The following is a 14784-nucleotide window of genomic DNA, read 5'->3' as shown; positions in this document are numbered from 1 at the left end:
TGTTTTCTTTCAGCGTTCAGGACAAAGGGAAGAAAGACGTTTAAGTCACTAAAGACTGACAGTGAAATCCTTTAATACGTATTTTCCCTTCAGCCACCCGAGCAGCCAGTGTCTGAACCCCTTTTATTATGCTCCCTTTTTAAAATGTGCATTTGTAAAAGCTGCTTCCCCAAGTTGTTTTAGTTGGACATCAGTCATCCCAGCGGTCATGTGTTGTGATTTGCGATAGGGAGTAGCCGGAGAGAAGTGACAGACCCCAGGGATGAGCGCCTCACCGCATAATTTTCAGACGCATAATTGTTCTATTTTGGATCTTTCAAAGCAGGGGGAAACCAAGGCAGAAGCAGCTCTCTGCCCCTCAGCTGGGTTGCTGCTGCTGCCTCCCCCCTCTCTCTGTGATGCGGTTATCCGCAAGAAGCCACCGTGTGTGTGTGTGTCTCTCTCTCTCTGTGTGTGATGCTGTGTAATTTTATCCAGGCTGCACTCTGGGAGTTCACACAAGACTGATACCTTTGCCTCCCCGCTTTGTATCAATTGGTCGCAGATCAGGCTATTGTTGCAGGAAGCTTCCTTTATTTCAATGCTCCGTCGATCAACGAATTTTCCCCACAGTCTCTTCCTGAAATTCAGTGGGTCTCTCGCTCTCGCTCTCTCTCTCATGCGTGCAGTCTGTCTAGCTGGAGACCCAAGGAGAACTCTGATCACTGCAGCTCCATCTAATCCAAACAGCTGGGACGCCTCGGTGGCCTCTGCCCGTGTTTTCTTGATTTAAGTAGCTCTAAGACAGATACAAGGGACTGATCGAGGCAGATAAAAACTTGCCAATGCTTCACGATTTGAATCAGTGTGTGCTTTGCAACTTTGAAGGGCTGCTAGCAAGACTTCTTTAATGGGACCCCTGGTGTCATCTGCGCCAAGCCTTGATCTCCCCAGCAGACTAAGGGCTGCGGCCATCATGCCACAATGGTTATAATTTGGATCTTGCTGCTGAGTTTGTTGCAGGAATCTTGGTCCCAAGGGCTGGCTGCGGAGGTGCCCAAGGTACCTTACTGTGCCAAAGGCCAAACGTGTGACCCAAGGCTGCGCAGAGATGCTGGGGGGCGCGGCGGGGTCTATGAGCATCTCGGGGGAGCACCCAGGCGCAGGAAGCTCTACTGTGCCACTAAGTATCACCTCCAGATCCACTCCAATGGGAAAATCAACGGCACCCTGGAGAAAAACAGCGTCTTCAGTAAGTACTGTGCATGCCTCTCCCCTGCCCATTTCCTCCTCTATTAGCTTTGCAGGGTGGCTTTCAATTACTATTCGTTCTGACCCATTGAATTGTCCTTCAGGTCTAACCTTAGAAACCAAGGCGATTAATGAGCTTGGGGCTGTTTAGAGTGAAGTGACAGTGAAACAGTCACACGGGGGGACAGACTCCGACACCCTTGCTCTGAACGGCGTCTTACTCCCGGAATATCCTAATTGAGTTCCATAGGATTGCTTGAGGAATAAGGTGCTACCCCAGGGGAATTAGGGTGGCAGAATCTGCTCCTTTATTATTAGGATTTTTTTTCCAGATTCAAATTCAGCAAGATTTTGCCCTGATCTGCTTGCAAAGCTGGAATTTCTTTGCAGCACACATTTGTCCCTCCCAGATAACACTGGCAGAAACAACTAATTCCGAAGCTGCTAATAACCGTAAGAGTAATACACTTCTGTCCAAGAGTTCCTCGGTTTGGATTTTGTTGGATCTTTAATACTACCCAACAAAGCCCATCTCTCTCCTTCCTTCCCCCTGCCCTTTTCATGCAGCGTATTCTCCAAACTCCTCTGCCCACATGCAAGGCACAAGACGGGAGAAATACAGATGTGGACCCGACCCAGTGAAGTCAATGGCAGAATTATGGCTGAGATCAATGGGAGTCGGATCTGGTCCTCCTTTTTCTCCAGAATCGGCGCACTTATTAATAACTAGTTAATTTTAAACCAGCTTCCAGAATTACACCCACACCCACCCACGGAATTGCTCAGCGGCTTGTGCTAAAAGCGAATGAGACAAAGGGAAAGAAATGTACCCCCATACCCCCCGACTTCCAAAAAGTCAAAACAAAATTGTTTTTTTCAAGTTGCCTCTGATTTGGCGATAGGAGGGGGCCTACTGACCAAAGCATCTGAGTGTGTGTGTGTGGGAGGGGGTTTAAATCTGCTCTCTTGCCCCAGATTTCTCCATGCTCTGAACAAGCAGCTCAGGTCTAAGATGCAGCAACTTATGTCCCAAGCCCCCTTTGATTTGTACACCTTCTTTACAGACACACCCCACCCAGGCTGAGTCCCCCTGGTTGTAGCATTAAGTGTAGGAAGCAGCTTTTGTGTGTCCAGAAGGGGGATAAACCAGGATCGAGGCAACGGCTACCTGCACTCAACTGTCACTTTGTCTAACCATCTTTGCTACAGTTGCAGGCATCTCTCCCCACATTTCCTTTCAAAGCTCCCTCGCAGCTCCCTGTCACCAAGCTAGGACCAGTGCTGACTCCTGAGGAGCCTGCAGACCATCCAATGGCTTTCTTCAGCCTCAACCCGGGTTTCGGATTAGTTCTCCCCCCTCACTCCGTGTGCTGTCTCCCCGCCCCCAGTCTTCTTGTTCGTCTCCTCCTGGGGGGGATGTGAGGTGGTGTAGACTAAATGACTTTTACCCCCCTTGGCAATGTGCGGGGAATCAGCGGTAACTGAGACGAAACGGGATATGCCAAGAGCAAAGGGCTGTGAGTGAGAGAGAGCAGGAAAGATCGGGATGTTCAAATACTTTTCTTAGCAGGCCAGTGGAGCTACTGCAGCCGCTATGTGGACTCGGGGTCTCATGAAGATGCTTTGGGGAGGAAACAACTTTCTTCTCACAGCGGAACCTTAAATCCCCAGAGATCCGGGACTTTCCTTTCTCCCCACTCCCCGGGATAGGAAGTGCAGCATTATTTCTGTGTAAAGCATCCCACGCTGGGTGTCTGGAGCCCAGGATGCTCCTCCGGGGAAACCTACGCCCTTGCTCTGCTTAGCGCGCAGAGACCGGGAGACCTCCGAGATCTGGCTCAAGTGCACAGAGGAAAACCACGATTTCCTAGAGAAAAAACCCTCTGGTTATCAAAGACTTTTAGGAGGCATTCTTCCGAGCTCAGTCGACGGCAAAACGACGGGTGATTCAAAACAGCTGTACGTATTTGTCGAGATTGAGGTCAGACCAAGAATTGAACTCCGCGAAATAGGAAGGCTGAGCACTGTGTGTGTTTTCTAATTGTCAAAAGACGCTCCTGGGTTTACATCCTGCTTCTAGATCGTTACAGAGAGTACTGAGCTTTGACACCAGAATTGCTGACCTGGGAGCTTCCAAAAGCAAGATATAAGTTTGCACGTGTATCACAACAGCACCTACTACCGCCTCGTCCCTTACACGAGTTCTATGATACTTTGTACCTAGCATCCTTTGGCGGGATGTAAACCCTTTGGGAGGCTGTCTGGGCTTCTCCCCCCCCCCCCCTCTTGTCTAGTGCATTAGACACGATCTTCTAAGGGCTGAAATATCTCCTCCCTTATTTTCGTACTGTCCTTGTTTCAAGCACTACGTCAACTTTCTAAATGACAAGTTCCTGTCATGATGATATATGTGGTTCTAAGATGCAGCCGTCTTACTCCATTTTACCCTCTGGAGACCTCAGAAAGAGCATTGTCCTGAAGTGGGTAGCTTTGTGACCGGTTTCAGTAAGTCAAGCGCTGTGGTATCCCTCAGAAAAGCATTAAAGGGGATTTAAACTTTTTATACATATACATATAGGATTCGTAGCACTGCAGTTCAATGTCAGATCTTTCCTTTTTAAAAATAGTTGAAGCTCAATCAAACAAGTAGGAATTTACTGTCAGTTTCCAACGATTCCCATCTCATTAGTTTTTCTTTGTATTGTCTAATTATGTTAGTCTTGTTTTATGTACATGACTACAGTATAACTTCTTGAGTGTATAAGTTATAAGTGCAAACTCATATTCTGGAGGTAAGTAGCTATTCGGATGTATTTCAGAAAATTACATATGAAGGGGAACAACCCATCTCTCCTCTGTTTCTAGGTATTCTAGAGATAACTGCAGTTGATGTTGGAGTCGTTGCCATCAAAGGGTTGTTCTCTGGCAGCTACCTGGCCATGAACAAAAGGGGAAGACTTTATGCTTCAGTAAGTTTTATTTTAAGACAGTGGCACCTTAACTATTGTACTGAAATGGAAACATGTTCTATTTGGGTGTCAGTAATTTTCATGGGGATGCAGGGAAGGAGCACTATTATCTTGAGTGGACAAGGTTTATCTGCTATGAATAAATGCTTATAGAAAAAAAAGATTGATAGCACCTTTCTGCTACAGCATTTAAAGTGCTAAGTATTCTAACTTTTCTTGTTGCCTGGACAGCCAAAGAAACAAAAATAATTTATTTGGCAAAAGCTAGGATTCTCTTGACAAGTTTTTGGGTTATACAAAATTAAGCAAGAAAATACACCAGAAACAAATATGATATCAATATATATTCACAATGGCCCAAATTAATATATTAAATATATCTTTGACAGCAGGAGTAGGTGTAAATGTCAGATGGAAGGGAGTCAAAAACTAGAAAACCCTTCATTGATGTCAATGGGACTGTTTCTCTTACAGAGTACAAAATTGGGCCCCAAGCAAATGTAAGAGAACTCAAGCTGGGGTCAGAAGACAGAGATATAGCAGGAAAATCAACTACAAAAAGTGATAAGAAGGTGTAAGTTAAAGTAAGCCCCTCAAACCATTACTTTAACCTTACACTTTCCTCCAGACTTTTAGGATGAAATCCAGGCTCTAGTGAAGTCAATGGGAGTTTGCCAGTGACTTCAGTTTGGCCAGAACATCACCCTTGGTGTAAAATACCTCAGCTTCAACTCCTTTACACTCACTTAGGTACAAAGAACTATTTACCAACATGTAACTTACACCACTTCATGATCCATCAACTTTGAATTTGGTCCAATGTCTTTGACTGAATCTCTGGCAATCTTGAGATCAAACTATTATTATGTAGCAACTAGACTGTACGGTTTCCCCAGGAATCCTGAGATATGAAAGCAGATTTTAAAAGAAAAAAATGTGCAGGGTAAAATATAGCTACCTGGAACTTGCTTTCCTCACCTAGTTATTACATGTAATTCTATTGATTTGAGCAATATGATACGTTTAAGCTAGGAGAGCTTTTCCATGTCCATGCAGCCTACATAACGCAATTACCATCAAAAGAGAGGTTTCAGAGGAACAGCCGTGTTAGTCTGTATTCGCAAAAAGAAAAGGAGGACTTGTGGCACCTTAGAGACTAACCAATTTATTTGAGCATGAGCTGTGGCTCACAAAAGCTCATGCTCAAATAAATTGGTTAGTCTCTAAGGTGCATCAAAAGAGAGGAGTTCTCAACTAACTTAATATATTTATGTATTTCCCTCTACCACCTCAAGAGTATTTTCTGGTGAATGTTTACAGGATGCTTTCTGTAGTGTTCACTGGGGCTTTATAAAGGGATTGTGTGTAAGGATGATGGTTCTTTGTTGGTATAGTGGATTTGTGTCACAAGTAGCTTCACCAAAGAAAAACCGTTGGAGTGGAATGTACCCCTTCTTGGCTCTATGTCACAGCAGAAACAGGGCTAGCCCTGTGCTCCCACTTAGAGGTATTGATTGAGCACCCCTTTTCTAGAATGGTGTTCTTCCACCAACTCAGAAAAGCAGTCCATCCCAAATGAATGAAAGATATTAAAGTAAATTCTTACTTTTCCTTGTTCAGATTAGATATTTTTCCCCACGCGGTATTTAAATGATGCTAACAGACTCCTAAGGAAAAAAGGTTAATCTCTTATGATGGAGAGAAGCCACAGAAGGTGGCTGAGAGGCCTTCCCTCCTGGATTTCTCCCTTCAGTGTGAGAAAGGCAATCAAGCCACTTTGTGGCTGCCCCATGTTGGTCTCAGCTCCAGCGGGAACGGAATCAGCTGCAAAAGTCTCCTTTGAATTGTGAAAAATTGTCTTTGCTACTCCTGGTAGAGTTCACAACTTCTTCTCTTCTATAGGGGAAGGGACCAGAGTGGGAAAAGCTATTGCATTCCCACTTCTCCTTTTCATAGGGCAAGTAACAGGCAACAATTCAGACCAGGAGAGGGCACACCATGGGCTTGTATACATGGGGAAATTGACTAGAATGATTCACAGTCTGGAACCAGTCCCTTGGGAGTGCCCCTTTAGTATACTGAACCCCAAGGGTTCACACAGTTCCACAGGGGCAGGCCCATGGCCTCCAAGACTGGGCTTTCAGTGCCATTGATTCCTGTCTCTCTCTGTGGCTCCCTGCAGTAAATCCAGACGGAGGCTTGTACTGTACCCCCTTCAAGGCACAATGCTTCCAGTGAGTATTTGCAGTGGCAGCTTGTATAAAACAGCGTAACAATTTATTAGTCAGCTGGCACACAGAATCTGAAAGTCTTTAGGATAGCAAAGAGAGGCAAAGGTCCATCCTGGTCACACAGTCCATCCTGGTCAAACCAATGCAATTGGCCAGCTAAGCTGTTATGGACTCCCTTAGTGGCTCTGTCTCACTCCTTTTGACCTTAGTCCCAGGTAAGACCTGCCAAGTCCCTCCAAAACCCAACCCTTATCCCCATTGTTCTGTTCTGGGATAACTATTCCACTATAGCTATTCTGGAATAACTCCCTCTGTGGACACTCTGTTCCAAAATAAAAGTGACTTTATTCTGAAAGAATTACTCTGGAATAAAAGAGGAGAGGAAGAACAGAAGCAGAGAAAGAAAACTCTTCCTATTGCTGCCCGCATCATTATGGTATCTGACAACCTCATATTCTTTCATGTGTTTATCTTCACAACATCCTTATGAGATAGGGCAGCAATAACATTACCATTTTACAGATGGCAAACTGAGACACAGAGAAACTTAGGGCCAGATTTTTAAAGGCATTTAGCTGTCCAAAGATGGAGATGCCTAGTGGAATATTCAGAATTTCACCAGGCACGTACCTTCATCTTCAGGCATGTAGATACCTTTAAAAATCTGGCCCTTAGTGACTTGCCCAAGGTCAGACAGGAAGTCTGTGGAGGGCCAGAGAATTGAACGTAAGTCTCTCAAGTCCCAAGCTAATGCTGTAACTACTGGAGAATTCTTCCTCTAAAGAAGAGGTTCTAGGGAAAAGTTCAACAAAGAATGCTGTAGAGGTTCCTTTCTGCTTTTATGTTCTACAAATATTACCTGTTTAAGTTGAGAGAATGGCAAAGAAAAGAAGGGACTTTGCTTCTTAGCAATGTGGAGGATGTTCCTCCAAATCTAGCCTGAATGTTTAGGAGCTAAAACCCCAATACCCAATTTTTATTGTCCACAGCAAGGCGAAGGCATTGACTCATGTGGGATTTCTCAAACCCCATTTTTATCCTTCAATAGAGGATAAAGCTAAAGGGACAAATCTCTGTGTCTCATGTAAAAAGTGAGCATACATTAAGTGAACAGCATGTATGGGATCTGACATACTGAACTTGTCACTGCTATGTGAGGGAATGGCATGAAGGGGCATATTTGTCCCAGGAAGGATGTGTGTTTGTATAACTCTTTGTCATGTAAGAGGAGTTATATGTTTCAGAGGACCATCCAGGTTGAAGTGTACATACACCCAGGGGCGTCAAGTTATATGGGCCCATGGTGCCCGGGCTCCAGCAATATTCGGTGCCCGGCTCCACCAATGTTTGGGACCAGGTCTCTCCCCCAGCCCACCTGCCACCCCCACGCACCTCCCTCAAGTGTCTCCCAGACCCCACTTGCTGCCCCGGGCAACTCCCCTGGGCCCCAGAGCATCCCTGCCTCAAGCTGGTGGCTTCCCCCTGCAGCTCCGCACTGCACTCCACTCTGCCGGCATCAACTGCCACCATAGAGTCCTAGTCCCCCCCAATCCCCTAGTGCCAGGGCAGGTTGACCCTGCCCCTGCCCGTGCGCCTCGGACCCTTCCCTTTTCTGGTGGGACCCTCCACCAGCACAGGGGACCCCTCCAACTGCAGTCACTGCTCCTGCCCTATGCTGGGCAAGGGACAGCCCCACCCCTCACCCCCAGTGAGGCTACAGTGAGGGGCAGCAGCAGGGGAGGAGGCACACATGTGATACCAGCTCCCCTCCCCCCTGGCACCCACCACAGGGCAGGAGAGGGGGCTTCCTGGACCTGAGAGGGGCCCTAGGAGCACGTGCAGTGACAGTGGTGCGAGGTGAGTGTGCTGACAGTGGGGGAGAGGGGGTCCCTCCCCCAGACCTCCGGGGAAAGGGCTGGGGGGAGTCCTCCTCTCTGACCGCAGTCCCAGGGCAGCCTGTCTGCATCCCAAACTCCTCATCCCCAGCCCCGCCCCCCCACAGAACCCTCACCCCCACAAACCCCATCCCTCTGTCCTAGCCCTGAGCTCCTCTCACACCCCAAACCCCGCATCACCAGCCTCACCCCAGAGCCCTCACATTTTTACATAATTAAAAATATATATATATTGGCTAACAAGGCAGGTGTGTGTGCGGGGGGACGGAACTTAGACCTGTTCTGGGCACCACCACCCCTGCACACACCTCCTTAACCTCAAACAGATATTAAGGAAGTTTAAAGGCAACTGTTACTTAGGACTCAGTTCATTGTAATAGTCCACAGGTGTATTGCATCTACCTATTAATATATAGTTCATCATCAAGATACACAGTTTTGTCTCTTTAATAGTTTCAAAATGTCCATAGTACATAAGCACCAGGAAATTAGAATTATATTTTCAGTGCACAGACATATAATTATAGGTCCAGAAATGCAAGCAAACTAATAATTTCATCTTGACTGAACAAATTGTAATGATATGCCTGAGTATTTCTACCCCACTTTCCATCTTCAAAGTGATTTTCAGGCATTAATTAATAAATCCTCATAATTCTTTGAGACAAATGTATTGTCCCTGTTTTCCAGATGGGAAAATTGAACTCAAGGGATTAGGCAATTTGCCCAAATCTCCTGTGAGTTAGTGACAATGCTGGGACTAGAATTCAGAAGGTCTGTTTCCCAGTTCCACGTTCAAACTGGGAACACAGACCTTCTGAACCTCTACAGCATTCTTTTATTATTATTAATGTGTATTGCCATAGCACCTTGAAGTCACCAAACAAGTATCAGGGCCCCACTGTGATGGATGTCATACACACAAGCACATAACAAATAGAGCACATAGAATCAAGAATATCAGGGCTGGAAGGGACCTCAGGAGGACATCTATTCCAACCCACTGCTCAAAGCAGGACCAATCCCCAACTAACTCACCCCAGCCAGGGCTTTGTCAAACCTGACCTTAATAACTTCGAAGGAAGGAGATTCCACCACCTCCCTAGGTAACCCATTCCAGTGCTTCACCACCCTCCTAGTGAAAAAGTTTTTCCTAATATCTAACCTAAACCTCCCCCACTGCAACTTGAGACCATTACTCCTTGTCCTGTCATCTGCTACCACTGAGAACAGATTAGATCCATCCTCTTTGGAACCCCCTTTCAGGTAGTTGAAAACAGCTAACAAATCCCCCCTCATTCTTCTCTTCCGCAGACTAAACAATCCCAGTTCCCTCAGCATCTCCTCATAAGTCATGTGTTCTAGTCCCCCAATCATTTTTGTTGCCCTCCGCTGGACTCTCTCCAATTTTTCCACATCCTTCTTGTAGTGTGGGGCCCAAAACTGGACACAGTACTCCAGATGAGGCCTCACCAATGTCGAATAGCGGGGAATAATCACATCCCTCGATCTGCTGGCAATGCTTCTACTTATACAACCCAAAATGCAGTTAGCCTTCTTGGCAACAAGGGCACACTGTTGACTAATATCCAGCTTCTCGTCCACCTAGGTCCTTTTCTGCAGAACTGCTGCCTAGCCATTTGGTCCCTAGTCTGTAGCGGTGCATGGGAGTCTTCCGTCCTAAGTGCAGGACACTGCACTTGTCCTTGTTGAACCTCATCAGATTTCTTTTGGCCCAACCCTCTAATTTGTCTAGGGCCCTCTGTATCCTATCCCTACCCTCCAGCGTATCTACCACTCCTCCCAGTTTAGTGTCATCTGCAAACTCACTGAGGGTGCAATCCACGCCATCCTCCAGATCATTAATGAAGATATTGAACAAAACAGGCCCAAGGACCGACCCTTGGGGCACTCCACTTGATACCAGCTGCCAACTAGACATGGAGCCATTGATCACTACCCATTGAGACCGACAATCTAGCCAGCTTTCTCTCCACCTTATAGTCCATTCATCCAGCCCATACTACTTTAACTTGCTGGCAAGAATACTGTGGGAGACTGTGTCAAAAGCTTTGCTAAAGTCAAGGAACAACACGTCCACTGCTTTCCCCTAATCCACAGATCCAGTTATCTCATCATAGAGGGCAATTAGGTTAGTCAGGCATGACTTGCCCTTGGTGAATCCATGCTGACTGTTCCTGATCACTTTCCTCTCCTCTAAGTGCTTCAGAATTGATTCCTTGAGGACCTGCTTCATGATTTTTCCATGGACTGAGGTGAGGCTGACTGGCCTGTAGTTCCCAGGATCCTCCTTATTCCCTTTTCTAAAAATGGGCACTACGTTAGCCTTTTTCCAGTCATCCGGGACCTCCCCCGATCGCCATGAGTTTTCAAAGATAATGGCCAATGGCTCTGCAATCACATCCACCAACTCCTTTAGCACTCTCGGATGCAGTGCATCCGGCCCCATGGACTTGTGCTCGTCCAGCTTTTCTAAATAGTCCCGAACCACTTCTTTTTCCACAGAGGGCTGGTCACCTCCTCCCCATGTTCCAAGTATAAGAAAAGAGACAACAGGTGGACACAATAAACAGATCTGGGGGAGCACAAGGTAATAGCAAGATAGTTATGATTAGTGATAAATCAACAAAGATCATCTACAGAGGAAAAAAATCCATAGATATACACATATAGCAATTTAAAAAGTAACATAGTTTGAATTATTGTCCCTTTCTATTGCAGGTTAGTTTGTGAATGTTTTTCACATATTAGTTTGTGAATTGCTAGATATTCTGATACTGTGAGACCTTGTTAATAGATAGAAAGGTAGATAGATGCTGTTATTCTGTTCTGAATCCCTCTTATACCATCCTTCTCTCATTCTAATCTCATGTTTCCTCTTCTATATGCTGCAGTCCTTTGTTTAATAATCAACTGACCCCTCTGTAAGTCCTGTTCCTGCACTAGTCAGGATGCTCAACTATTGTCCATGCTACCTTTCTGGAGCTGATGGTTGTTGTGTTTGCTTTACAGGAAACTTACAATGCAGAGTGCGAGTTTGTGGAAAGGATCCATGAGTTGGGCTATAACACTTACGCATCTCGCCTGTACCGGACAGTGCCCAATGGAGCCAACACCAAACGCAAAGCCAGTGCCGAGAGACTCTGGTATGTCTCCATCAATGGGAAAGGCCGACCCAGAAGGGGCTTTAAAACCCGCAGGACACAGAAATCCTCTCTCTTTCTGCCCAGGGTACTGGATAACAAAGATCATGAAATGGTCCGGCTATTTCACACAAATGTTAAATACAGAGAGAGTCTACTGAAGCCTCCGAGTAAGAATCAGAGAAGAAGGAGAGGACACTTATGAATTCCTTGCGGGGATTGGGGTGGGCACTGAAAGCAAAGAGTGTTCAAAGTGTGACTAGAAAACAAACAGCTGTGACTGTATGACATATCAGCAGGGACATTCTTGATACAATGTATATATAATTGGATGTCACATCAAACCTATTTACTTTTAGATATTTTAGAATTATTGCCTGTGCTAAAAACAAGTAACATAAATTGAGGTACACTCAAATGTCAATTAGATGGATGTAATAATTTTGTCAATGGCCTTTAACATTTTTCTTTTCCTTAATTTAATTTTTTTTCTAACTTACTTTAGGATGTTCTTCCAATGGGGTATTCCCCCAGTGAACCATTCTCTCCTATGAACATTTTACACCTGTTACCTGTTTCTTGAAAGAAAGCATAGCACTTTTATAATCCTTTCAATAGTTTCCCAGTACAGGACTATATTCAAGTTATAATGGAGTACAGAAATCTCAGAACTGGTTTATTTTGTAAGTTACATGTATTTATTTTTACCTTTGTTTTGACAAAGTCAGTATCATTCATTTTCTCTCCCCTGAAATTAACTTAACATGAAATTGTAAGATTACTTTGAATTGAAATATTTCAACAGTGCTACACATTGTTATGGTGTTCTAGAATTTGTTTAATTAAAACATGAGGTCATCTGATCTTGTTATTTAATGGTTTTCTATGAAGCTTGATAAAGGATATAAGCTTTACTAATATAAAGGGTTGGAAGACCATATAAACCAGTTTATTATACATTGAATCTTATTAATTGCTTTAAGACTAGAATATGATGTTAAAGTTGAGTCCAAATTTCCATTAGAAACCTCTCTTATAAGGGAATGGGAACTCAGGGTCTGCTACTGCTACCCCAAACTCCTACTGAAGTCAATAACTTAACTGGGAGTTGTACCTTGGGAAAATTAGCCTTCAGGAGAGGATCCTTGATCAAACATTTTCTTTGACCTGTTTTCTATATAAAAATCTTAGTTCTGGGAGTTAATATATTTTAACCAGTACAGCAAAATAATCAGTTTGGTTATGCAAAAACAGATTTAAGATGGCTTTTCTATTATTATTATTATTATTATTTAAAAATGCTTGTATTTTGAATAGAGATAGATCCAAGATGCAAAGTTCAAATCCAGATCTGGATCAGTGATCTTGGACTTTGGTTCAATCTCTTATAGAAATGGGGTCAGTTGCAATTTCTGATTTGAATCTGGAAGTGAACTTTTGCAAAGTTAAGTGTGTTTGTGTCATGTTTTATTCTGAATTTATACCTAGTTTTGAAAAGTGGAACTTTGCATTCAGGTAACATGATCAGATTGACAGAGCAATATTCTGATTTAGAAGTGTCTGGTATGCATGGACAGTAATCTTATCAATCAGTATGTTGAAATTATGTTAGCATGGGAGTCAAGGTGATCAGCACCTTGGCAAATCAAGCCCACATATAGCACAGCTGAGTGCAAGAGACTGCAATGGATTCAGTACAACCAGTAAAATGGATTCAGGTATTCTTTTCTTTGAAAGTTGTTCAAACATGGGTTCAAACATTGTTCAAACTTAGATCCTAAACCTCTTCCCACTGAAGTTGATGGGAGTGTTGATTTCATTGAGAATTGTGGATACTCTGAAAGTTTGGCCCATTAAAATCAGTAAAGACACCAAAGCATTTATTTAACAAATCAGACTGTTCAGTAAATAAATATTAATAGGTGCTATTTTGGTCTATCCATTTAATAAGGCATTTAAGGACAATTCATGCAAAACTGCCATTGTCATCAATGAGAGATTTTCATGAGGGAGAGGGGAGTATTTGGCCCATAAATTGAACACAGAGTATGTTCTCAATCCAACCTCCACATGTGAGTTCATAATCGCACCTTTGTAAGCTTTCATTCCCTTGTCCATTTCATCCACACTTGTCTGCACCCCCACTTTATTACACTCACAAAGAAGAAAAGCTATCGCTGAATAAGAAAGATGGCCAATCAAAACTTTATTTGATCTCTGGGCTTCCATTATATCAAAAACATTTCGAAAACACATACACATTAAAAATGATGCAGCTTATAACATAGGGAATTCAGGAGCTGGGTAAAAAGGGATAAAATATGTGAATTGTTTTTCAACCTTTTAAAAAAAGGGGGGGGGGGGTGTTTTCCTTATGAGGGCTGAAGAATACAGACATCAGGCCCTATCATGTCGTCCCGCATAAAGAGCCACAGAAAGACCCAAGTTAAGCAGAAAATTCAGTGGTCCTGCGAATGCGGAGTTTCTTCATTGTGTTCCTCACTGGTGGACAACCCTGTGGAGGGACAGAGGGCATAGTCTTCCAACTCCATGAAGGGTCCAAAGAGCCACAGGAAGATGTTACAGATTTCAAGACGTCTTTGGAGGGTTGGCTGCATCTGTGTAGAAGGCCAGACATTCCCTTGTTTCCTAGACTCTGATTGCAACATGACTTCCTTAGATGCTGTGTTGGCCTTGCAATGTTCCCTTTACCCCAGCCACAAAATGCCCCAGCAAGGCATTGAGTGGGAACACACAGGAATTAGTGATGAGAAGACAGGCAGTTTGGCTGGGCAGGCAAGAGGTGGAAAATGAGCAGCTTTCACAGCCCTAAGAATCTTGAACATCAGGAGTGATGTGAAGGAAAGGAAAAGCTGTGCTAAATTAGGAAGGGACTGTCATGGAGAGGCAATGCTTAACTTGTAATGAAAGAGGAGCCGGGGCTCAAGCAATTTTTTTACATTCATAACTGACGCAGCAAGCCCCGAGGTGCCAGGGCTAGGAACTGCCAAGCCTAGAGGTGCCAAGGCTCAGCCCCAGCAAGCCCTGGCACAAATTACACTGGGGAGGGGTATGGTGTGGTTGTGGCTTAGCTTGCCTGAGGCTGCCGTGTGCAGTAAGATAAGAAGGTAGCTGGATAGTGAGGAAAGATGGAGACTGCTCCTCTCTGCTGCACTTAGCAGATAATGAAGATTGACAATCAGGCCCACAAAGTGAAACACAACTGGAAATGTTCATTCTGGCTTAATATACATGTTATGATGGGGAAAAGATGGTGGGAAGAACAACATTTTCT

At 44.4% G+C, this 14784-nt stretch overlaps 1 protein-coding gene across 1 annotated transcript; it reads left to right on the top strand.

Moving 5' to 3' along the window:
* Positions 1-342: 342 nt before the first annotated feature.
* FGF3 (fibroblast growth factor 3) lies at positions 343-12417 on the top strand. The gene is made up of 3 exons (XM_048853917.2): positions 343-1231; positions 4096-4199; positions 11359-12417. The coding sequence occupies exons 1-3, from the start codon at positions 964-966 to the stop codon at positions 11692-11694; spliced, it is 708 nt and encodes a 235-aa protein (XP_048709874.1). The 5' UTR covers positions 343-963; the 3' UTR covers positions 11695-12417.
* Positions 12418-14784: the final 2367 nt, after the last annotated feature.

This window comes from Caretta caretta, chromosome 6, assembly GCF_965140235.1.
Source record: "Caretta caretta isolate rCarCar2 chromosome 6, rCarCar1.hap1, whole genome shotgun sequence".
NCBI classification, from domain to species: domain Eukaryota; kingdom Metazoa; phylum Chordata; order Testudines; family Cheloniidae; genus Caretta; species Caretta caretta.
Note: the sequence above shows the minus strand (reverse complement) of the source record. Positions and strands in the feature narration are given on the sequence as shown.

What these genes read in the sequence shown, in the direction of transcription:
- FGF3 (XM_048853917.2), top strand. Translation starts at nt 964, where the DNA reads ATGGTTATAATTTGGATCTTGCTGCTGAGTTTGTTGCAGGAATCTTGG. An exon ending in GGAGAAAAACAGCGTCTTCA is followed by an intron (nt 1,232 to 4,095) that starts GTAAGTACTGTG and finishes CTCTGTTTCTAG; the next exon opens with GTATTCTAGAGATAACTGCA. An exon ending in GGGGAAGACTTTATGCTTCA is followed by an intron (nt 4,200 to 11,358) that starts GTAAGTTTTATT and finishes TTTGCTTTACAG; the next exon opens with GAAACTTACAATGCAGAGTG.